Source organism: Elephas maximus, chromosome 26 (genome assembly GCF_024166365.1).
Source record: "Elephas maximus indicus isolate mEleMax1 chromosome 26, mEleMax1 primary haplotype, whole genome shotgun sequence".
In the NCBI taxonomy this organism is placed as follows: Eukaryota; Metazoa; Chordata; class Mammalia; order Proboscidea; family Elephantidae; genus Elephas; species Elephas maximus.
Window position 1 is genome coordinate 8,270,193 of NC_064844.1, and position 24,907 is coordinate 8,295,099.

The 24,907-nt window shown below is 38.8% G+C and overlaps 1 protein-coding gene across 2 annotated transcripts in view; it reads left to right on the forward strand.

Moving 5' to 3' along the window:
* PSME4 (proteasome activator subunit 4) overlaps positions 1–24,907 on the forward strand; it is a 95,930-nt gene that overhangs the window by 36,370 nt on the left and 34,653 nt on the right. For both annotated transcript variants that reach the window (XM_049870141.1, XM_049870142.1), the window contains exons 11-26: positions 1,726–1,912; positions 2,687–2,776; positions 3,521–3,585; positions 4,307–4,457; positions 5,670–5,768; positions 5,939–6,008; positions 6,538–6,605; positions 7,248–7,463; positions 8,825–8,982; positions 10,098–10,193; positions 17,897–17,952; positions 19,947–20,003; positions 20,193–20,248; positions 20,342–20,440; positions 21,873–21,935; positions 22,077–22,172. In XM_049870141.1, the coding sequence (XP_049726098.1) occupies positions 1,726–1,912; positions 2,687–2,776; positions 3,521–3,585; positions 4,307–4,457; positions 5,670–5,768; positions 5,939–6,008; positions 6,538–6,605; positions 7,248–7,463; positions 8,825–8,982; positions 10,098–10,193; positions 17,897–17,952; positions 19,947–20,003; positions 20,193–20,248; positions 20,342–20,440; positions 21,873–21,935; positions 22,077–22,172 (1,627 nt within the window). The remainder of the gene's footprint in view (positions 1–1,725; positions 1,913–2,686; positions 2,777–3,520; positions 3,586–4,306; positions 4,458–5,669; positions 5,769–5,938; positions 6,009–6,537; positions 6,606–7,247; positions 7,464–8,824; positions 8,983–10,097; positions 10,194–17,896; positions 17,953–19,946; positions 20,004–20,192; positions 20,249–20,341; positions 20,441–21,872; positions 21,936–22,076; positions 22,173–24,907) is intronic.

Genomic DNA, 24,907 nt, shown 5'->3' on the forward strand with positions numbered 1-24,907 from the left:
TTGAGACAGGAGTAAGTTCATACTGCTCGTATTTACTTTGGGAAGAGTACCCTGTTAAAGATCTTGATCAAAATCAGGTTCGTTTCTCGATTACCTGTGTGCTGTGTCACCCTGTCCTCATTGCCATACGTAGTTGGTTGTACCTCACATCCCAGCCTCTCGCTGACAGATGATTGGGGAACGTTGTGGACATCTTTGGCACTGACCCTCTTCCAGCACATTGAGCTTCATCAGGAGATGGAGTGGGGAAGGCAGCCAGCTTCCCCTCTGCCTCTGTCCCCCGTATTCTGGGCTCCTTGGCCTCCATTGGGTAACAGTGGGTACAGTTGATGGCAGGTGCTACGAAGCTCCCTGGCTCTCCTCTTACTCTCTGAGGAGGCACTTCAGCTGTTGGCAAACTTTGAAGTTTGGTCTGTTGTGGTGTGTATCACTTTGCCTTTGTTCTGCTTTATTTCCATGTTTTTCAACTGATGAATTGTGAGTAGTGAGAGAAGTTTTTAGTAGAAGGAACAAAGCTTATAGATACAAATGTCCGTCACATTTTTCTTTAGTCCCCATTTTTTGGAAAAATTTAATGTCAGCGTATTGAATAATGTATGCTTGGTCCGGATAAATATTTTATTGACAAAATTGACAACTCAGTGACATTTGTTGAGATTCCTTCAGTTGTAACTTTGTGGTGTTTAGATTTGGCATGACAAGTTTTTCAAAGTTTTTTTTTTTTTAATAGAAGCATTAAGTCTTTTTAAAAAGTGAAAGTATAGAAAAAAGTACTTTGTTTTGCGCATTTCTTAAAGACGGCCTCTGCTAAAGAATTTGACGAGTTTTCTGTCTTTTAAAATAAGCATAGATTTTTTTGTTGTTTGTTCTGTTTATCCCTGGTATGAACCCTCTTTTCTTCCTACGTACCATCTGATGAAACTTCCCTTTTGTTTATTTACCTTCTCTGTATAAGCAGCATCTAAGATGACCGCATAGCATTTAATGTTCTTTATTTACCTCAGTTTACTAAACCATTTTTTAATGTTGTTAAGCATATAGGTCATTTCTGCGTTTCTTCCGTCATCATTATAATACTTATACACGCCTGGAGCTTTTTCCACTTTACACCCCCCCCCCGCCCCCATAGGCTAGATTCTCGGAAGTAAAATCAGGAGAATGTATGTTTTGGGCTCTTAAATAATTAGTGATCAGAGATCACATTTGTGTTGTATTCTTCCCAGTTCACTCCAGTGTAGGAATATTCTCATGTTTCAGATAGTTGATTCTGTTTATTTTATACTTTGAAAAAGACTTGTATTTTTAAATTGCAAAATTTCAGCATTTTAATAGGGTTGTTTCTCCTATAAAAGGGAAAAGTGGAGAAGTTGTAAGTTATTATTTCCAAATTCTAATGGGGACCGTTAGATGAAATGCAGCCTGGAATATTCAGCGTATCTGGACTTAAGATGAGTGTAATGTGGAGTAAGATGGCTGAAGTCATGCAGACGTGGTGGGACGTGTGTGGAGGAGGTGGCAGGAGGTTAGAAAGAGCAGTGGTCTCTGCTTTCTTTCCCTTTATGTATTAGTTGTCTTAACTTTAACAGCAAACTTACACTCCCAGCACTCTGTTAACTACAAACCTGTGTGCCCAAATGCAGCTGAGAAATGTAGTATATTTAACGTATTGTGTATGCCTATCTGTGGTGAAGGTCAGTTCTTAAAAATCCTTTTTTCCACTTGCAGAACATATCCTGCACTCGAGACGTTAACAGAACCTCACCAGCTCACCGCCACTCTAAGTTGTGTGATCGGGGTAGCCCGCAGTTTGGTGTCAGGGGGCAGGTGGTTTCCTGAAGGTCCCACACACATGCTACCTCTGTTGATGAGAGCGCTCCCTGGGGTGGATCCAAATGACTTCAGTAAATGCATGGTGAGCACATTTGTGATTCTCTTGTATTTCAGTTGTAATTGTGCACGGACACCTTTCTAATTTTGAAATGCTCTTGAGAACATGGTTCAACATAAAATCTGTTAATGGTCACAGAACAGTATCTGTAGTTGCCTAAGTTTAGATCTGTGAACCGCTGATCTATAGCACAGCTTCCTTAGTAAGAACTTTGCCGTAACCTATAGGCATGTAATGACAATACTGTCCTGTATGAAAAGCTCATTTCATATTTACTATTTCTTGTTTAAGGAGAGGTGTTAAACCTCATTGTGTGTGATCACTTGGCCCTCCCCTCGCTGCGCTGGTGTGCAGGGAGTGTGAGGAAAAGCTAGAGCTGAAAGCCAGAGCTTGCTTGGGTACCTGTCTTCCCCTTCCCTCTTCTCTAATTTCTGCGTTTGCGTTTTTATTTAGCCTTAATTTATGTTACATTTTCAGATGTGAAGCAGAATAACTTCTCAGCAACAGAAGATTGGAGAATGTTGTGCTTAGAACTCTCAATAAGAAAGGCTTAAAAAAAATTTTTTTTTAAGCTAATTGTATGAGAAGAAATTTAGCATATCTTCACTGCTAAAGCAGCAGCTAGTTGATTGTGAGAAACCTTAAGATGTCCAATTCTAGGTGAAAGTTTTCCAGAATGGTTGTTACAGGATTTCCCTCAAAATAATGTATTGAGTGCTTCCTTGGTATTCTTGTGTTTTTGAACTAGAACTGTGAACTGTGTAGTAAACGTGGACCATTCTGTGCGTCTTCCCACAGATCACATTCCAGTTTATAGCAACATTTTCCACTCTGGTGCCTTTAGTAGATTGTTCTTCTGTACTACAAGAAAGAGATGACCTCACAGAAGTAAGGATGCTTTCTGCTTATAAAAGGGCTAACCGAGTTCTAAGTCCTATTTGTATTATAGTAACATTTAATAGCTTAAACACAATTTTGGATAGGTGCTAACTAAGTAAAATCACTGTTTTGTGACCAGAATGGTGTAAACGCAGTGCCAGGCCCACGTTGGTAAAACAGTCCGCAGAGCACCTATCGTGCGAGGTGGTGTCAGAAATAGTCCGTTTTTGTAAATAACTGACGCCCAGAGGTGTATTTCAGTTTTCTGTCACTTTAGTGGTCAAGCAGAGGGGTGGTGTTTTTCTTTTCCATGTTCTTGTGTTAGGAATAAATCTGTCCAGGGATTGGCATCTGATGGAGAGAAATTTGATTCATTACTGTCTGGTCCTTTAGAACTGTTTTCTTTACAGCAAGCTTGTTATATCCTGGGTCATGTGGATGTTCAGGTAGTGAGAGATCACCCTTTACACACATACCAGCAGGTCGAAAACTGGAATTGCTAGTAAAAATGGCTGCTAAACTTCTGCTTTTGACCCTTGTAAAATACGTTAATTAATTCTCACTTGGGTTCCTGGGAAGTAGTGTAGTCAGTTGTCCTAGACTGAGTATGTAATTATGGTGGTGTTTCTCACAGTACCCAGTATAGCAATTTAATCTTAGATTTATTTTGTAGACTATAACATTGATTTTTGTGAGTTCAGAGAACAAGATCAAAGGTCATTTGTAACCTTTCTCCACACTGGGATGTTACAGGTGGAACGAGAGCTTTGTTCAGCCACAGCTGAGTTTGAAGATTTTGTCTTACAGTTTATGGACAGGTGAGCAAGTAGCCCAAACCTGCCCTTCACCTGACACTCGGAAACATGACTGGCCTGTCCCAGCAACCTTAATCGCTATGCATTTCAGCCCTTTTGTGAACCAGTTATTTTCTGCTTTGAATTGTTTGTGTTGGTACCGTGTGTTTCCATTAATGGAAGCATGTGGAATCACTGAGTGTGTCTTGAGTGTTTGGTAGGCAGTATGGATTTTTTTTTCTTGCCCCCTCCCACAAGCCTCCCCTAAGGGTTTAGTGGTGCATGTGAAGTACCACTAATTATACCCCAGAGTCCTCACCAGGGTCTGTTTGTCGTATACATAACAAATAAAATTTTTCACAATTTCTGCTCTTCCTATCAAAAATTCAGACACCTCATACAGTACCCTGTAAAAAGAGTAATTTGCAGCACACGTCCATTTCTTCAGTGTCATATAGTCATAAAGGCCCCTGCCAGGTGGCAGCACACACTGTCAGTCGTACAGCAGCTTCCCGATAAACCCCAGAGGCAGAAAAAGTGCTTGGTCCCTAAAGGTGCCCTGAGGGTTCACTTTTATTTATTACCCGAGGGCAGTGCTTGTAAAGTTATGGAAGGACAGTTGGTTTGTGGGCCAGGTACAGATTAAGCAGCCCTCCCTGAATATCCATCCATGACAGGAGAGACTAATCACAAATGTTAAACCTTTTTTCAGTTGCTGAACATTGTGCTCTGTTTGGTTACTTAGATGCTTTGGACTTATAGAAAGTAGCACATTGGAGCAGACAAGAGAAGAGACAGAGACTGAGAAGATGACCCACCTGGAGAGTCTGGTTGAGTTAGGTCTGTCTTCCACGTTTAGTACAATCCTCACGCAGTGTTCCAAAGAAATATTTATGGTAAGAGGGCATTGCTGCAATAAATTAAACTTGAATTTTGTAGTTTTAGTTGATATTTTAAAGTTGAACCGCAGGTTTAAAGTTTGTGTATCACGCCAGTGTGTCCTTTCTGTTTATACTAAAGTTTGAAAAGGGTGTATTTTTAAAACTCACAGTAAATATGATTATTTGGGAGAGAAGTCTTAGAAATTGTTTATGCCATCACCTGATAAAAATTAAATCCTAAATATAGCAACCTGGCAAACTGTGATGGATTGGAAATATTTGTCCTTATAGGGTATTTTTGAACATTTATTCAGCATTGGTCGATACCTGTTACGTACAGTATAGTTTTGAAGGCTGTACTTTATTTCCATTTTTGTATCTTTACCTGTCGTTTGAGATTATCTCTGTTTAATATGTTTATCCTGATTACAAGCTAAACTGTTTTCTTAAAGACTTAATATTACAGTGCATACAGTATTTATAAGATTACATTAGTATAGAGAAATGAACCTAAATAATCTCTCGATTAACAGAAATCTTTCGAAGAGAGTTATTTGTAATTTTTAGCATTGTTGGCCTAGGTCTAGAAATCATACTTGCATTCAGCAGTTAAGTTAGAATTCTGTGACATGATAGGATTTAATTTTACCATTAAATGGGATGCTTCAAGCCTTTTTAGGGTAGGAATGGCGCAGTGGTTAAGCACTCAGCTGCTAACCGCGAAAGGTCAGGGGTTTGAGCCCACCAGCCGCTCTGAGGGAGAAAGATGTGGCAGTCTGCTTCCCTAAAGATTCCAGGCTTGGAAACCCTACAGGGCAGTCTTACACTGTCCCGTGGGGTCACTATGAGGCAAAATTGACTCGATGTCAATGGGATAGATGTGTCTGGTTTGTAGTTGTCAGGATGACAAACTGTAAACGTCAGACATTCCTCCCAAGTCCTCTTATTACAGTGGATTAGCCAGAACATTACGGTCTTGATTACATTTGCTTCCAACCAGCTGTAATTTTGTGTGGGGTCATTTCTGTAGCAAATAGAATTTTGTTCCTCAGATGTTTTGCTCAGGTTAGGATCTTGTGTATTAAACCTGAATCTAACATTATTAAGCAAATTGTTAAAAACTTGGATGGCTTAGTCTTTCTGCCACTTTGTTTTTTTCTTCCACAAGAGGGTTCATTTTCTGAAGGACACTGATCAGGTGTTTTCATTTCTTATGTATCTTAACAGGTGGCCCTTCAGAAGGTTTTTAATTTTTCTGTTTCACATATTTTTGAAACAAGAGTCGCAGGCCGCATGGTGGCAGACATGTGCCGCGCCGCCGTCAAGGTAAGCTTGTACCTCTCGACTGATGAATTAATAGAACAACAACTAAAACGTTGATGCGGCTCGTTATCTCAGATGTGCTTGTTGTATGTAACTGCTGATAGGACTGACTTGTCACTGAGAATGGAGCTAGTGTGTTTTGTGACACTTCTATCTGTACGAATGTTTTTCAGTGCTGCCCAGAGGAGTCTTTGAAGCTGTTTGTCCCCCACTGCTGCAGCGTTATAACTCAGCTGACAATGAGTAAGTCATAAAAATGGTATTCTGTTTTTACAATTTTAGGTAGAAAAAAATTTTCTTGGTTTCCACAACTCAATGCAGCTAGGTCCCATAAGGTATGCAGTATTTCTGTTAGGCAGTTTGGAGTAAATCACTCCAAAAAAAAAGTCTCATGCAGGTTGGCAGGTAGCTTAGAAATTTTACTTTATTAAATTAATATTTCCATACCTACAAGAATCATCCAGAGGTTGCCTTAAAAAATATCAGTTATTTTGTAACACATAGGATGGCAGAAGTCCTGGTCGGTGTGTTGGTTTTCCTTAAAATTGAGTTTCTGCCTCTAGAGGGCATCCGGCTTCACGAACAGTCTCCCTAGAAGAGGCTTTTCTCAGCTAAATAAGTAACTGTAAATCCGCTTGCTGTCAAGTTGATCCTGACCCGCGGTGACCCCACGTGGCTCAGAGGAGAACTGTGCTCCCTAGGGTCTTCAACGGCTGGCTTTTTGATGTGTTTGGCTGCAAACGTAATTTTTTGCTCCTCTTGCCACTTGTAGATGATGACGTGTTGAATGAAGAAGAGCTAGATAAGGAGCTACTGTGGAACCTTCAGCTCTTGTCTGAGGTAGTACAAACCTTTGGAATGAAAAACTTTTATTTGAAAATGTTGACTTGATTTGAGAGTTTATCTTTTTTTCTGACAAACGGACTTTAAAACTGAATAAAAAGCTGTAAAATGTTTTCAAGATTTCTTGACGTGACAGCAGAAACTCAGAGTATCTCGTTCTCGCATTGTCAAGGAGTGTAGTAATTGCCTGGTTGCTTCACATTCACCAGTCTACTTGACTGAGTTTTTACTGATTAATTCTGATATGGATAACTCAATTAAAAGTTTATCAGACTTGGGAATTCATTTTTGCTGTCTACACTCTTAGTTTGGTCATCTAACTTCAGCTTCCTTTACGGCTAATTCGGAACCAGATGACAGAAAGACTCACTCATGTCTCATTACAGAGGTACAGACTCTCTTGAACTGGGCCGTTGACTATAGCATATGAGAGCCTAAATTCAGAAAAAGTGTTTTGATTTTAAAAAAGAAGAAATTCTTAGAGCATAGTTAAAATGACAATGCTAAAACAAGTTACAGTTGTTTTAAGAAACGCTTATCATTACAGTCTCCTTTCGTGGCAGAACGTTGAACTTTTTAACGTGATTTAATGATTCTTGATCTTTTAACCGAAGTAACTGTTTTCTTCCTGTTTTTCAGATTACTCGAGTAGATGGGAAGAAGCTGCTTCCTTATAGGGAGCAGCTTGTGAAGATTCTCCAGAGAGCCCTACATTTAACCTGCAAGCAGGGCTACACTCTGTCATGTAACCTCCTGCATCATCTTCTCCGCTCCACTACCCTCATCTACCCTACGGAGTACTGCAGTGTGCCAGGTGGCTTCAACAAGCCCCTTTCTGAGTATTTCCCTATCAAGGCAAGTAGTTCCAGTCATTTAAGATTCAAGGATATGTTGGTTCTTTTTCTGAAGGATTTAAAGTGTCCATGTGTATGTTTTTCCCCCATCTTGTATATAAAAATGTTGGTTCTTTGTTTTTAAAATCGCTGATTAAAACTGTTATTTTGTTGAGTTAAACTTGGAAGTGTGCACCATAGTGCTGGTTTTCTGTTTGCATGTGGAGCGACATGGAATGCTGTATCTAACCTCTGTACAGTCAGCCCTCAGTATCTGCAGGTTCTGTATTTGTGAATTTACCTGCTCTCTAAAAATGATTTGTAGGCCCCAAATCCATGCTCGTGGTGCTTCCGCGGTCTTTCTTGGACGCCCACAGGGCAGTGAATAATTGGAGCCGCCTGGCTGTGGTCAGACAAGGCAGTGCTCTGCCTTGTTTTAGCTCTCACTGTAACCAAGTGTCCTTTTCTTTGCAGTCTATGTGGTGACACTGTTTTGAATTTTTTGTGCTTTTTCTTGGCGATTTTGCAGTTTAAAAGCGCCCCCAAGTGTAGTTTTGAAGCACCGCCTAGTGTTCTTAAGCACAAGGAGGCTGCAGTGTGCCTTGCAGAGAAAATACGTGTTAGATAAGTTTTGTTCAAGCATGAGTTAAACAGTTCAGCGTGGAACACGCAGAAAGGCATGTACGTGGGGCCGGTCTGTAGGTGAGGCCGCGCCTGAAACGACTACAGTAGCGTCTCTAGAATGTGATGGAGCCGCGGAGGAGATGGAAAGGCAGCTCAGTCTGTGGATTCGTGAGATGATGACCAATGAAAAACTGTAGTGAACAGCATTGTTGTGAGGCTGAAAGCCAATAAAAAATTTACAGTTCACGGTACCCAGGGTCAGGAAAACGTTAAACTCTTCTTGGCTAGTGTCTTATTATAAAGAAAAACTGCACGTAATGAATTCTTTGTTAAAAATATATGTATTAAGTGAAGTGTCTTTTAAAAGAACATAAAATAAGGGTACGTATTGATCAGTTAATGAAAATACCGTCTCCCGGGAACCTAGGCCTGCGTTTCCCCTAGGGGCAGTGCCTCAGTATTCACTAGTTCAGTGTACGCAGTGACTTTAAAGAACATGACTACCGCAAATAAAGAAAATCGACCAATGTCATTGTTGTCTAAATAGCCTCATGTAAGTCTGTCATCACTCTTAGAGTGAATGCACGTTCGAGTGACTCTGGAGGGAGACTTTACAAAAGTACATAATGAAGGGGTATTTATTACTTACTTGTTAGCTTAGCTTTGCATTATTTATCTATTTCCTTTAAGCCTTTAAATAGTGTGTTTCTGTGATTTTCAGATTTCTCAACTTGCTGAACAGTTGTCTTTCTTACCTAGGACTGGGGTAAGCCAGGGGACCTATGGAACCTGGGAATCCAGTGGCATGCTCCTTCTTCGGAAGAAGTGGCTTTTGCCTTCTATCTGTTGGACTCCTTCCTTCAGCCTGAGCTCATCAAACTGGAGCATTGTGGGAATGGAGAACTCGAGATGTCTAGGTTAGCGCTCTTTTATAGTCAATCCATGTCATTCAGTTGCAGACTAAAATAATGCTTTGTACCTTTTCCCCGAATTTGTGGCGTATCTGAAGAATTGATATTGAATATGTTTTGAATGTCTGCCATAAACGTACTTGGAAGACTAGTTAATGTAATGTATAACAACGGCAAATTTGTCATCGTATTTTAAGCACTTAAAATAGGAAAACTGAGTTCTTTCCTAGTTTGTTTTTAGTACCTTCTGCTTAGCAGTTTTCACTTTTGCGTCTTTTGGGAACTGTGTCAGTATACCAGCACCTTTGGAAAGAAAAATGCCTGTTTTTCTACACCCACCTTAGCAATTTCCTTTTAGTAATTCATAGTATTGGCATTGATGTTAGAGAACTATCCCTACGAGATTTTTTTTCCCCTATCCTATGAGGATTCAACAGGAAATTTATTCGAAACTATTAGACTTCAATAGTTTGAATCTTGAGAGTTCCTGAAACCATGGTAAGAAGATTACCATGTAGTAATTTCAGTAAATAGATCCAATAGGAACAGGCTCGAAAGGAGGAAGCTGATCAGCCAGTGTGGACTGTGCAGTACTCGGAACTGCTTTTCGTGTAATAAGTTTTTCCTAGGTCTTTTTTAAGAGATGGAAGAAGCTGAGAGGCCTCCTTTAGCGCTGTTTTCGTTAGCAGTGGCAGTCTTTGGTAGGGTCTGCCTCAAAAAGGGCAAGGAATTGTTCTTAGTTGTGATTAATTATTCAGAGCCTGTTTAAATTTGAGCAGGGCTAGTATGACCAATATAGGAGCCCTCGTGGCACGGTGGTTAAGCGCTCGGCTGCTAACCGAAAGGTCAGTGGTTCGAATCCACCAGCCACTCCTTGGAAACCCTATGGAGCAGTCCTACTCTGCCCAGATGAGTCGGAATTGACTGGACAGCAACGGGTTTGGCTTTTTTTTCTTTCAGTTTATTAAGTAGATAAGCTGAAGACATTGGCCATTTCTTTGCCTTATTCTGTATGTCTGCACTTGCTACAAGTTTCTGTACTTCGCCCTAGATTCTAGGGGGCTTGTTAGATAACAACTAGGATTCTTCTAAAATATGAAAATATATTTTATCGTTTCTAGAGATGATGTCCTGCAGAGCCTGACTATAGTGCACAACTGTTTAATTGGCTCAGGGAACCTCCTACCTCCGTTGAAAGGAGAGCCGGTTACTCACCTGTAAGTAGAGATAAGTACTTTACGTCTCGCCTCCTGCCGATTGGCCGTTTGGCATGTATCTTAAGTCTTAGTCACTTAATGAGTCACTGGTTTTGTTGCTGTTTTTTTGTTTTATTTTGTTTTTTATCATTTTAACCTTTTTATTTGTCATTATTAGGCCAAAAATATCTGAGGCATAATTTAGGCCTGTAACTTCTTAAAGGCTTTATTCAGATTTTCATGTGGTACCAGGATAGAATAACTTAAACGTTAATTGATTTAAAAATGTCAGCTTAGAAACATTAAGATTCTCTGTTAATTTACTGAGCTAATATAAACATTCTTTTTAAAACAGTAAAAACACTACCTTCATCTGCAGTCAGTGTTGATTTAGGATTTTGTAATCAAAAAAAGCTGGAGTTTTTAAAGTAAGTTTGTTCAGTGTTCTTCATTATGATTTTTAACTCTTCAGATTTACTGAGTTGCTAGGATGTTTAATCTTCAGAGTATTATTTTGAATGAATATCTGGATTTAATCCGTTTTTGGTGCTGCCATTTATGCTGAAGAGCCAAGTTTAAATGAACTCAGCAGTGTGTAGCAACTTCAGCGCGTTTAGTAAGTATAGACGGATGGCAGTTTCAGTCTAGCATCCTAGGTAATTTTGTCTCTCCTTCAACCTCTCATTGCTGAGTAAGTTAATAAAAATCACACAAAAATGTTTATCCCCCCTTCCTGGGCCCCCTCAAAAATTAAAGGGGAAATTATTTGCAGATTTTGCAACAGAAATCTTAAAAAGCTTCAAGGAGTGGTTTAAAAATGTGGCTTGCCTGTCTTCCCCATATTTCCCATTATTGTTTGAAGTTGTACCTTTCTGGAATTCTTAGTTCATTCTAAAAACTGTTTATAGGCAGTGATTGTTTATTAGGCTTAAGAGTGGGAAAGTAGGATCATTTCCGATAAGGAAATCTGTTTGAAGTTTTTACCCAGGTATTTCCTAAGTTCTTCTTAAAGAAATTTTGTTTTTTATCAGGTTATAGTTTGATGTAAGAGCAATGTAGCCAAAGTCCATTGGTGTGAAGACAGATCGGTTAATATTTTAAAAAGAGAGACCTCCAGAAATTGTTTGGGCTTCCTGATGATCTTAACGGTGTGTGAAGCAGTCAGAGCTTGACCCTTTCGTGACATTCCAAGAACCTGTTTCATTCATGATAGACTTAATGCATCAGTAAATTGAGTTCTGCTTGAAGGTGTTGACGACGAGAATTGTGGTCATTTAATCCAAGAGCCAAAGGATATACCTTGGATGTATGTAAATTAGAATCTTTTTAAGTACTGAATGGTCATTACAGTCCACTGCTGAAGAGTCAGCTAAGAAGGCTGAAGGATGTCCCTTGCAGTTTTTGTTAGCATGTGGCCACATTTATGGTACAAGTGCTATAATAATGCTGCAGAGTCACCACGTGCTCCAGGGCAAAAAGTTCCACATATTTGACTTTTATAAAATAAGGAAAACAGCCTATTATGAGAATTTTATGAATACTGTAGGAATAGGTTGTAGCGTACATTACTATTTATTACAGGCTGTAAAATTATCCTGAGTATTCTTTGTATGCTTTTACTAGAAAAGTTGAAAAAGAAAGAATTTTAGACTGAAAAGCTTTGTGCCTTAGGTAGAATTTTTACTTTTAGAGTGAAAACTTAACGTAATCAAAATAATTAAATAACTTAAAGTGTAATAATATATAATTTAATACGTAGAGTGTATAGTATCTATCAACCAAAAAACCAAACCCACTGCCTTTCGAGTCAATTCCGACTCACAGCGACCCTACAGGACAGAGTAGAACTGCCCCATAGGGTTTCCAAGGAGCGCTGGGTGGGTTTGAACTGCGGACCTTTTGGTTAGCAGCCATAGCACTTAACCACTATGCCACCAGGGTTTCCGTATAATATATACAAAGTATATAATACATATACTGTGTATAAAAAAATACGTATATTTTAATGTGTTTTTTAAGTATAAACGGTAATGTATTTTATAGTTATTAAAATGCAGTAAAACATGAAGACAGATCATTTTAATCACCGAGCACATGTGTTTTTAGGGTTCTTTATACTTATTTGCACATGTGCAGGGTAACAATTATATAAAGTAAAATAAGGATGAACGAGTAGCTCTTAGCCTTTGAATTGTCAAAAGCAGGAGTTAATGAAGCCCACCTGTAGCTTTTAGGTAGTTAACAGAATCCTTCCCCTGAAGACCAGTTACTGTGTGGTGTCACCTTCATCTGAAGAGTGTGACTTTCTACGCATATTTTTTATGTATAACATTTTCATTTTTTTTCCAGATAATAGTTCTTACAAAAGTATCAAAATAAAACAGCCATTTATATTTCTAAAATGCTTTTATTCTGACGTAAATCAGTGATTGTTAAAATCTCCTAAATTGATTTGAAGAAACTAATAAAATAATTTCAAATGATGGCTCCACTGTTATGTGATATGAAAGACATGAACTTACCTACTTATTTTTAAGATGATCCAGAAAAGTATGTCCGATTTTCGTATGTATACTTTTTCCACTGCCTACTGGCATGAAAAGAGTACCTGTAGCTTGGTTCACAGAGATCATCGTCGGGTCAGCGTGAAACTAGTGCAGGAAAAGAAAACTTTGTTAGGATGTTAGTTACTCCGTAGGAAATAGAGTGAAACGTACTAGGTACAGAGGCCTGAAGATCGACTCCTGAAAGATCACAGTGATTGAGAACCCACTACGAGTGGGAACTGGTTTGGCTTTTTCTTTATACCCGGTGAGAGAGCAAAGGAAACACGGCGTTGTGCAGAGTGCTTTAATGTAATGCCTGCGATACCTGGGGAAGTCTATCTCGGTCATAACAGTGCAGCAGTGGTGTTATGGGACGTTGGGCATTTTCTGAAATACCCACACCAGTTTTGGGAAGCACATAGTGACTTAAGCTAATCTTCTTAAAATTTAAATTTCTGTTATGTAAATTCCGATTAGGTAAAATATTTTAGCTGCTATAATTTTTTGTTGTTGTTAGATTAGCCAGCCTTAAGTTTGCCTTATGCATGTATTAATAGTATTTATCTCCTGGAAAATTTCTGTGATGTGATGAGAAACTAGAAGCTTACTAGTTTATTCCTGAGTTTCCTGTAAGATAACCTAATTTCTAATATTGTGTATTCGGTTTTAAAATTTCATTGTTCAGAGAAATTGTTGCTAAATGTGAAAACCAGCTTTTTGTGCTATGTGATTAGAGACTCATAAAAAGTAGAAAACTCAGCTGAGTTGTTTGTCCCGAGTATAAAAGTAAATCATATACCAAATGGTATCCACGTTGTGGTTTTGGTCTTTGGACATAAAGGGTTACTAAGATGAATAGCCTATACATTCTGTAAACTTTATTGTTTCAAAGGATGTGTAAAATAAGGTCCTGAGGGTAATGAAGAGTCAGTATTTTTTAGTTTAGTGAAAATTAAAGCAATTCAAATTTTAACAATTTTGCCAGATGCCATAGGTTGCTGAATTAGACTTAGAACAAGTTAAAGTGAGACCTCACTCTTTTTCTCTATGAACCTCTTGTTAATGGTGTAAGAGAAATATTGGTGGCATAGTTTATTAGTTCTGCTTTTATAGATGTGGAAGTTGGACGATGTTTTTCTAGGGTCACAGGAATTTTGGACACTTGGCCTTTAGTCCTGAAATTGCCATTAATTTCTCCTTTTGCAGTCCGCTTAATATAGTCTTCTAGATTAACCAGCTATGACAGGATACAGAACACTTAACATCTAAAAAAAAAAAAAAAAAAAAATAGGGCTACTCAAGGTAGAGGAGCCATCTTCTATCTCAAATATTTCTTCTTTGTGCCCGCTTTCCCCTGCTGGGTCTATGAACTCATTCTTAGTTAAAGCATTCTCAGGACCTCAGCTTTTATTAACTTTCCGCTCAGAAAATCCATAGGTAAGGCCTAAGGGAGAGACGGTTTCATTGATGTGTGAAAGGATATGTTGCTATGCGATGAGGGCAGGGCTAGCTAACCTCTCTTGGCACCTCCAGGGAACTTCCCAGCTCCGCTGGGGGAGCTGCACACAGGACAGGAAACGCTTAGCCCTCCACGGTGAGTAACCCTGCTTTCTCCTTCTTTCACCTTCAACTGTTTTCATTGATACTTAACAGCTTGTGTGTCAGACACAGAAAGAGTCCCTGTGCTCAGAGTTATTTTTAAACCTAGCCCTATGTAAGATTTCTCTTAGCAACTCTCTATTCACGTGGGAGTGTTAAGAGCCAGCTTTCATTTGTGTTCACAGCCATTATTGATACCTAGGATTGAACTGGATAATAGGACACAGAAATAGACCACGTGCCCTTTGTGAAAAGCTTATAACCCTGAAGGTGGAAAATAACAAACAAAGAACCCATTCATTGGTGGCTTGGATTTTCGATCTATATTTTTTTACTTGGAAGGGTAGGATGTTCTTTCGCTATACATGGAAAGAATTTTCTGTTTATTGTTCGCAGCTGCCTCATGACAATTCACCTGCCTTCATTTGCATATTTAATTTGTATTACATATTTTGTTTTTATGTTGTTAGTCATTTTTCTCTTTTCCACCATCCTTTCCTACCAGTGATTATACACACACTTCTGATCTAATCAAATCCAAAGAAGATTGCCACCTAGTGGTACAAATAACAGAGTTGCGAAAAACTCAGGTTTTCTTTTAATGGCACAAATGGAGTCCCTGGGTGGTGCAAAGGTTAAGCGCTCCACTACTAGCCGAGAGGTTGGCAGTTTGAACACAGCGGAGGCACCTCAGAGGACAGGCCTGGCGATCTGCTTCCGGAAGGTCACTGCCTTGAGAACCCTGTGGAGCAGCTCTGCTGTGCACACACGGGGTCGCCACGAGTCGGAATCTACTTGACAACAACTAACGTTACACATTCGGTGGCCTAGTATACCTAGGAGCTATGAAGCTAAGAACATTGTTGAATAGATGGTATCACTTATAATATGTTGTGCTGGGGTCATTTTTCAGAGTTTTATCTAGTTCCTGAAGTCAGATATTATAGGATGGACCAGTGGATGAGTCAAGTGACTTTCACAGGGGCGAGGGATGGTATTTGATTTAAGTTATAGATGGCTGCTTTAGCTTTTAACCAGAGTACATACAGATCTATAAATGTTTGATAGCACTCAAGTCTGTTCAACTAAGATTGTGTACATAACTAGTGATTATAAGATACTCGTAAATATCAGAGTGCACACATAGACCTCTAGGGTTTGTAGTCAAAGGTAACAATCACACAGCCTCACTTGGGTAATAGAGAAGTCTTTTAGAAAATGTTTACTGTAAATATTTATTTACACTTGCTGAGAGAAAGATTCAATGTAAAACATGTTAATTCAGTAGTTTGATTAATTTGTAGTAAATAAGAGATCAAATTAAAGCTGCATCTTAGGTAAATAAGCATAAAAGGAATTTGTTGTGGATGCGAAGAAATAAAGGGGAAATATGTATCTAACCAGATACCTTCTATGTATTTTAGAGATGTGGAAGATATATTTTTAAAATAGAGTAAAAACTAAACCACCTTTATTTAATTGCATTACTGAATATTTAAAAATCTTATACTGGTTGGTATTTTTTTAAAAAATAGTTACAATAAGTGATAATATTTCTTAAATCTTCTGATAGAAAAGCAATTCAGAGCAACATGAATTTTAAAAATCAGCATCAAGGCTCTTAAGTGAGACTTGTTTTCGATCGTTATTACTCTGAGATTTGAGGGTTACTGGAGCTGGAAGTGCACACAACAAAAACATTTCAAATCCCCAACTTAGAGTCGTTTTTGCTTGGTAGTTTTATGTTTTTGTTGCAGAGAATAATTTACTACAGGGCTTGCTGTTTTTCTGTTATTTGGAAGAGTAATGTGACAGTAATTAGAAGTCATTCGTGATTCAACATAATATGGAACTAGGTATGGACCGGGTAAGGTACGATTGTCTTCCTGCTTCAGCAGGCCACCCCTGTTTATAGAGCAGGCCGGAGACACGTGCTCCCATGTGACAGCTTGTGCCGAGTACCTGCCCGCTCTCCCAGGGAAAGGTGTGACAGGCTTAGCTTGTTAGCGTTGGAGCATGGGCGTTTTTTCTTTAGTAGTGAAGTCCGATCTCAGTAGAGATGTATGACTCCCCTTGAAGTTTATTACAGAGGAATCTGATCTTATTTGTACTAACTGGATTCTGGGTAAATACATATGTTTCAGTCATACACAATTTTACAGGATGCCCAGTTTGCAAGCTGTTGCTGAAGGTTGAAGCTTGATGTAATGAAAGCCAAATTCTAAGAGGAATTTGAAGTTGAACTTGAAAGTCTCTGAAAAAGCAAATTAGCAGCATATACAGTAAAACCTGTGAATGCCGGGTGGAACCCGTGTAAGGCGGAAACCTGTCAGAGAAGGAAAACTCAAATATTTCCCACTAATAGAGAGCGATAGAAAAGTGGTAAGACTGTTCCCTGCATCCTGTCAAAGATGGAAAACATGAGAGACTCAGAAACACAAGGCAGTCACATCGAGTTCGGCTCTCACAGGTTTCACTCTACTGTGCAGCCTTCAAAGGAGCTTTGAAGTAAATTAGTATTTATACTCAATAAGCTTAGTTTTGGAACGTGAGGAAGTGTGGTTGCTGTCATAAGCATTGGAATATAGCGGGAAACACGGTTAAATTGTTGGTGTTTTAGTAATCATAGTGTTATTACCTGTTATTTAGCCAAATCCCAGAATCCTTCAGGCAGAGATAATCCATTTAAGTCAACTACTTTTTTGTAATATACAATATAGACATGGAGTATATTGGTTTAAAATAATGTTTTCTTCATTACAAGCGCTGTGTAGTTCATGCATGGTGAGTAATGATAGAATTTCTATTCATTATTAATGAGCCCTGTGTTTCCTCCTCCTTGAAAGTGTCATCAGTTGAATTTCATCTTTTAAAAATGTTGAAAATTGGAGTACATTTTAGATCTCAGGTCTACAGGTTTATATTCTCATACAAAATCCGCCTTTACATACCTAAAAATGACTTCAGTTCTTGAACGAGCTTAACTAGCTGGGTCAGGCTCTGGTAACAATTCTTTGTGGAGGATCTTTCATTAAGAAATGTAGTGCTTTTATATCTGAATATCTTCAGAAAGAGTGCTATTACGGTGCAGGTGTTAGGAGAGAGATTTTGGCTATTTTAAGAAGAAGGGTCATGATTACCTAAAGAAGCCTGTCCGCTTTATTTGCGTCAGTAAAAGTTGACTGAATTTTATGTCTAGTTTTAGTTACAATTATGATGCCATTATAAAGCCAACTTTTCTTTGCATAAATATATAAATGTTTGTCATCAAATTGAATTTTTCATATTTGAATATTAAATACCAATATTATGTTTCTTTGAGAGGTGAATTTTTTCCCCTAAAGTCATTAAAGTTAACATTTTCTTTGTTTACGATGAATAATATTGTTTTTATTGAAACAGATAGCATTAATCTCCAGAAGGATAGAGTAAAGAATTGAAGTATTGAAGATGGGAGCTCTGTTTGTTAGAGAACATCATCATGTTTGTTTTAATTTAAATGTTTCAACAATGAGACTTTCCCCCCAATCCTTTTTGTTAGTATTATCAATAAATGCAAGCACTTTTGTTTTTATACAGGGTACCAACTATGGTGTCCTTGGAAGAGACAAAGCTGTATACTGGACTTGAATATGGTATGTGAACCCTAATCTGAAATAAGCCTGTGTGGAGTAATTTTTGTCAGTTACTCTGCAGGTGTTAAAAGAGGAGTTTTATCTTTACTGTTTTCCTGGTCTCTTTTTGATATATAAAATGAATACATTTTTCTCTGAATTTTATTTATTTTGTTGTTGTCGTTGAGAATTTACACAGCAAAACATTTCAGCAGCTGGTGCTCACCTTATTTTGTTGTTGGCGGTGGTGAGGATATACGCAGCGAAACGTACGCTGATTGACCCACCTCTGCGTGTGCAGTTCAGTGACGCTGATGGCGTTCTTTGAACCATGCCGCCATTCTCACTCTCCTTTTCTGAGCCGTTCCTCCGTCGTCAGCATAAACTCACTGCCCCCAAGGTCTTCCTGTCTAATCTTTCAAGTTGCTGTTGTCACTTCGATACCATGTAGATGGTTCTTAAAAGAACATAATGCTCAAGGCCGACCTTTCTTACTAGTAAAGCTAAACTGTGGTTTTAAGATGACTTCAGGAGTTTATTTTTGGTTTAAGGTTTAAAGATCATCTCATTGCAGTAGTTTCAGGGGCTCATCCACCTTCCGTGGCTCTGGAAAGCTTAGTATCTATGAGAATTTTAAATTCTGTTCTGCATTTTTGCCCTTTTGATCAGGATTTTTCTATGGAATCTTTGATTAAAATGTTCACTAATTATAGCCAGGCACTATCCAGTTCTTATGGCCTCATGGAAAAGGAAGCAATTGTTCATGGATAAAATAAGTATTAACACAACAATCATGCTTTTTCTGAAAAAACCAGAAAATTGTTGTATAAAGTATAGCCATCCAAAGAGAGGAGTTGGGTCAGTGAATACTTGAACGCTTTCTACCTGTAGAGACAGCCTTTCATATATCGCAGTGTGCGTTTATGTTTAGAATTCCTTTAATACTGGTGTGTCGTAGTTCGTGTGAATGTCACTGTTACAACCATTCTGTGTTCTGACTATCTTTGTATCTAACTGTTGTATTGAATTATATTTCCTGTTAATATCTGTGTAAGACATTTTCTTGTGTTAACATTCTGAATCTAATGTTAATAGACATTTAGCACAAGTCTGCAGTGATGGATTAACGCTGGAGTGAGTTCCACACATCAGCCGCTAGGGTGTAATTTTGATTTGGGTCACCCATAACTGATTATGGAACTTGTGCATTTACGATCTCTCACTAGTGATTTTCCCCCCTTTCCTGTTGAGTCAGCTCCGAAGCAGGGCAGCCCCGTGTGTGTCGTAGCAGAACTGAGCTCCAAAGGGTTTTCAGTGGCCGGTTTTTAGGGTTGGGTTGCCAGACCTGTCTTCTGAGGCACCTCTGGGTGGACTCAAACTTCCAACCTTTGTGCTAGCAGTCGAGCTCCTTAACTGTGCCACCCAGGGACTCTTAACTACTCATTAGAGACTCTGAAGTACAGGTTGTCCCTGACTTACGACGGGGTTCCACTCCAACAGCTGTGTTATAAGTCAGTTCTGTTGTAAGTCAAATACCTCTTTTTGTTTGTTTGTTTTCATTATTATTGCCTTTTATTACCATTATCTGTATAAATTGATATTTATTTGCCTTTGAACATGTGTGAGTGAACATCTGAAAATAATAACATCAGCAAATTACGTGCTGCAACATTGTATGTAGTTCGTAGTAACGATAAGGGGAAAAAAAAAACAGACTGACATAGTGCGGGGTAACGGTAACATGAATATGTCCTAAATCGGGGACTGCCTTATTGGCAAAGATGTTTTATTTCTTCCTCTACCTCTTGCCTCCCCCACCTTCCTGTTCAATAGAGTTTTATAAGCAGGTCACTGTAAATGTGATGGGTTTCAGAAGTTATACAGTACCATGCCCACCCATCACTAATCCAACTAGGATAAAAGCAGATCCACCTCCCCCGACGCTTTATCCCTTAATATAAACGTCAGTGATCTGGAGTCTAAAATGCCTCTTCTCTCTCTGTCTCTATTAAAAGATCTATCCAGAGAGAACTACCGAGAAACAATTGCTAGGGTCATAAGGAAACTCCTCAGTAAGTACATATATGCATTTAACTTATTTTTATAAGTATCCTATCCTATAGTTTATGTGCTTTTTACTTGTCAACATTTTAGATTCTAATGATGAGGATATGGGGCAGTTTTTTAAACTAATGGTAATTTTTATTTTTACAGTAATTCAGAATATTTTAACCAAAATTCCTTCTTTTCTCTTATTATAGACTACATACTTGATAATTCAGAAGATGACACCAAATCATTGTTTCTTATCATAAAGGTACAGTTGGCATTTGATAGTTGCATAGTTAGTAGTAGGATTGGGGTTAACTTGATGACTAGTAAATAAAATTTGCAAATTCTTTAATGGCAGATTATTGGAGACCTTTTGCAGTTCCAAGGATCTCATAAGCATGAGTTTGACTCCCGGTGGAAAAGCTTTAACCTAGTAAAGAAGTCCATGGAAAATAGGGTCAGTATTTTTACCTGAAAACTCTGAATTAAATTTTTGAAAGAATGTGTATAGTATTGACGTAACCACCTGATCTGGGGATTGCTCAGCATACAAAGTTTCTCTGTAAGTAAAAATAGTAGATTTTTAAGTGTGAAGGCTAAAAATAAAAACATCAGGGTATGATCAAAGGGTTCCTAGAGAAAAGTGTGCCTTTTGATCAAGCCTTAGCTTAAGTCTTCTCCTCTCATGTCAGTTTCTGCGAGAGCCCTGAGCCTCCGTGGCATTGGTAGGATGATGGGTAGACAGGTGCGTGTGGGCGGCAGCATTCCGGCTGTGGGGACCGTGGCGGGAGGCGTAGACTAGGTTGTTTATGGTTTAGTTTGTCAGAAGAAATTGCTTCAGTTTTATATTCAGCAGTAGAGGAGCCATTAAAGGTTCTTTCCTAGATCTGATTTGAATATTGGAAATACCAATTGGACATTATTGAAAAGATCTGCCACCCTTGTGAAAAATAAGCACTGAGAGATTGAACCTGGCTGCAGGGAGGGTAGTTAAACTATGACAGGTGAAAAAGCACGGCTTGAGTCATGTCATTGGCATTCCCATGGAGGTAAGAAGGTGTTTTTAAAAGGTAGAATATGGAGACTTGATGACTGATGAGATACAGGTGTGTAAAGGAACAATCTTTTTGTCCTAGGTGTCTGCCTTTGGTGGCTCAATGGAAGACTATTGGGGAAAAGAGGAGGACTTAAAATAATTTTTTTTATACTTCTTTTTTTAGTAATTTTTATTGTGCTTTAAGTGAAAGTTTATAAATTAAGTCAGTCTCTCACACAAAAACCCATATACACCTTGCTACACACTCCCAGTTACTCTCCCCCAATAAGACAGCCCACTCTCTCCCTCCACTCTCTTTTCATGTCTATTTCGCCAGCTTCTAACCCCCTCCCCCTTCTCATCTCCCCTCCAGGCAGGAGATGCCAATATAGTCTCAAGTGTCCACCTGATAAAATAATTTTTTAAAAATAAAATATATAGAATCACCTTGAAAAGCTGTTCAGGCAGAAAATTTAACAGTCTTGGAACTTTCTTAGTGAGCTGTTTTTGTTCTTTCAGAATTTGACCTGAAAAACCAACTCCTCTGCTGTCTCACACACAGATCTGTTAATAGAAACTTTCAAAGAGAAAGAAACAGTGTATTGGATGGGCCATTTATTTATTTTATTCTACTATCAGCAATAACGTGAATTGAAGTAGTGTGTGTGTATATATATATATATTAAGTAGTATGTTTTAATGTAGGCCTGATTGATGGCTTTAGAATGAATGAAATGCCACCACCCCACCCCCCACAAGCCTTTTGGGGACTGAGTTTTCATTAAGGGATCCGGAGAATCCATGGTCAGTCATTGAGGGAAAACCTCGAGGTGTTCGCTCCTTTGTTTTCCAGCTCCATGGGCAGAAACAGCACATCCGAGCACTGTTGATTGACAGGGTGATGTTACAACATGAGGTAAATATCATTTTCAGTCATGATGGCTTTTTAAAATGCCAGTTTCCAGATGTATATGTAATTCTTTGTGTTCTTATTTCATATTTAAGTGAATTTTAGTAAACATTTTGAGATTCGGTTTGTATTATTTTGTTTTCTTAGCTCCGAACACTAACTGTAGAGGGTTGTGAATACAAAAAAATACACCAGGATATGATCAGAGATCTGCTTCGTTTATCTACAAGTTCATACAGTCAGGTAAGGCTTATCCAGATGTGCCCCACCACCTCAGTTTTATCATATGTCATCTGAACATCACAATTTTAACAGATCTAAGAAGTAAGAAAACCAGAACCAAAAGCTTATCTCACATTGGCAGAGAAAACACCTTTCAAATTGCAAATACATGCAAGCTAATTTTGTTAGTCTTTTTAAATATCTATTTCTGCTGTTCTTAATTGCTTCTCAGAAGAAAAAAAAATTTTAATTTAAAAAATGATCGCTTGAGCTAATGCAATGTTGTTGCCATTTAATTAAGGCAGATTTTGAAGGCCTGCCTGACTGTGATGGCCATGTAACATGTAATACTGCCTAGGCATTGTGCTTGGGTGTCAGGAAGCTGCTACCGTATGAATTGTGAGGTTCGTCCTTTAAAGTATAGTCTAGGACCAGGAGATTACCTCTAAGTACAGAGAACCAGAAAAAGTACGAGATTCACATACAATTATTCTATTTTTATAAAATAATGCACATTAGATAACAAATCTCTAACCCACAGATTCTTCTGAAATAATGTTTAAAAGAGTTAGAAATACGTACAGTGTGTTGCTTTTACTGTTATCGGTTATTGTCCATTAACTAGTCCATAGGTATATGCCTGCTCCTCACTTATCGACACAGTTAGGTTCCAGAGACCAGGTCGTTATTCGAAAATTGGCGTTATGCAAGAGTCAGGGCTATGCCTCGTCTTCAGCACCAGTGTTACCCCCCAGTCGTGTCTTGGGACGTGCGTGACATGGCAGGCTCCCTTCCCCACCATTCCTTCCCTGCTACGCAGAGCCCACGGGGGTTGGATGTGGTGGTGGCAGTGGTTGCGGGTTGCCCGCCCCCCCTGGAGCAGCAGGAGCCCACTGTCACCTGGCTGCACTCTAGGTCTCTCTTGTAGATCCCCATGGCTCGCTTCTCCACTTTCCCGCTTCTCTGGCTCGGGTCTCTGCGGCAGGTGCCTCCTGGGCCTGCAGGCAGGTAAGGTCTGGCCGCCTGTGCCCAGTGGAGGCAGCAGAGAGGCTTCTTTGGAAGAAGAGATTTGCAAGCCCCTTCCTGGCTCCTCTGCTGCACTTGGATTATGAGCTGCCTTGCTCCCTGTCACCAACCTCACCCCTCTCCTCCTCCTTTTCCTTGCGAATACACAAAATAGTCAGATAGTTGATTTTTTACTATTGTCGAAAATGCAAAATGTCAGGTAACAAGTTAAGTCGGTAAGTGAGGCCTAGGTATAAAGATATAAATGTGTACTGAATCTTTTGTTTGGGGCCTCGTATCAAAATACGTGGGGCCGTCACTGCAGAGTTCTACCAAACTTTCAGAGAAGAGTTAACACCACTACTACTGAAGGTATTTCAAAGCATAGAAAATGATGGAATACTACCCAACTCATTCTGTGAAGCCACCATCTCCCTGATACCAAAACCAGGTAAAGACATTACAAAAAAAGAAAATTATAGACCTATATCCCTCATGAACACAGATGCAAAAATCCTCAACAAAATTCTAGCCAATAGAATTCCAACAACACATCAAAAAAATAATTCACCCTGATCAAGTGGGATTTATACCAGGTATGCAAGGCTGGTTTAATATCAGAAAAACCATTAATGTAATCCATCACATAAATAAAACAAAAGATAAAAACCACATGATCTTATCAATTGATGCAGAAAAGGCATTTGACAAAGTCCAACACCCATTTATGATAAAAACTCTTACCAAAACAGGAATTGAAGGAAAATTCCTCAACATAATAAAGGGCATCTATGCAAAGCCAACAGCCAATATCACTCTAAATGGAGAGAACCTGAAAGCATTTCCCTTGAGAACGGGAACCAGACAAGGATGCCCTTTATCACCGCTATTATTCAACATCGTACTTGAAGTCCTAGCCAGGGCAATTAGGCTAGACAAAGAAATAAAGGGTATCCGGATTGGCAAGGAGGAAGTAAAGTTATCACTATTTGCAGATGACATGATCTTATACACAGAAGACCCTAAGGAATCCTCCAGAAAACTACTGAAACTAATAGAAGAGTTTGGCAGAGTCTCAGGTTTTAAAATAAACATACAAAAATCACTTGGATTCCTCTACATCAACAAAAAGAACATCGAAGAGGAAATCACCAAATCAATACCATTCACAGTAGCCCCCAAGAAGATAAGATACTTAGGAATAAATCTTACCAAGGATGTGAAAGACCTATACAAAGAAAACTACAAAGCTCTACTACAAGAAATTCAAAAGGACATACTTAAGTGGAAAAACATACCTTGCTCATGGATAGGAAGACTTAACATAGTAAAAATGTCTATTCTACCAAAAGCCATGTGTACATATAGCGCACTTCTGATCCAAATTCCAATGTCATATTTTAAGGGGATAGAGAAACAAATCACCGATTTCATATGGAAGGGAAAGAACCCCCGGATAAGCAAAGCATTACTGAAAAAGAAGAACAAAGTGGGAGGCCTCACTCTACCTGATTTCAGAACCTATTATACAGCCACAGTAGTCAAAACAGCCTGGTACTGGTACAACAACAGGCACATAGACCAATGGAACAGAATTGAGAACCCAGATATAAATCCATCCATGTATGAGCAGCTGATACTTGACGAAGGCCCAGTGTCAGTTAATTGGGGAAAAGATAGTCTTTTTAACAAATGGTGTTGGCATAACTGGATATCCATTTGCAAAAGAATGAAACAGGACCCATACCTCA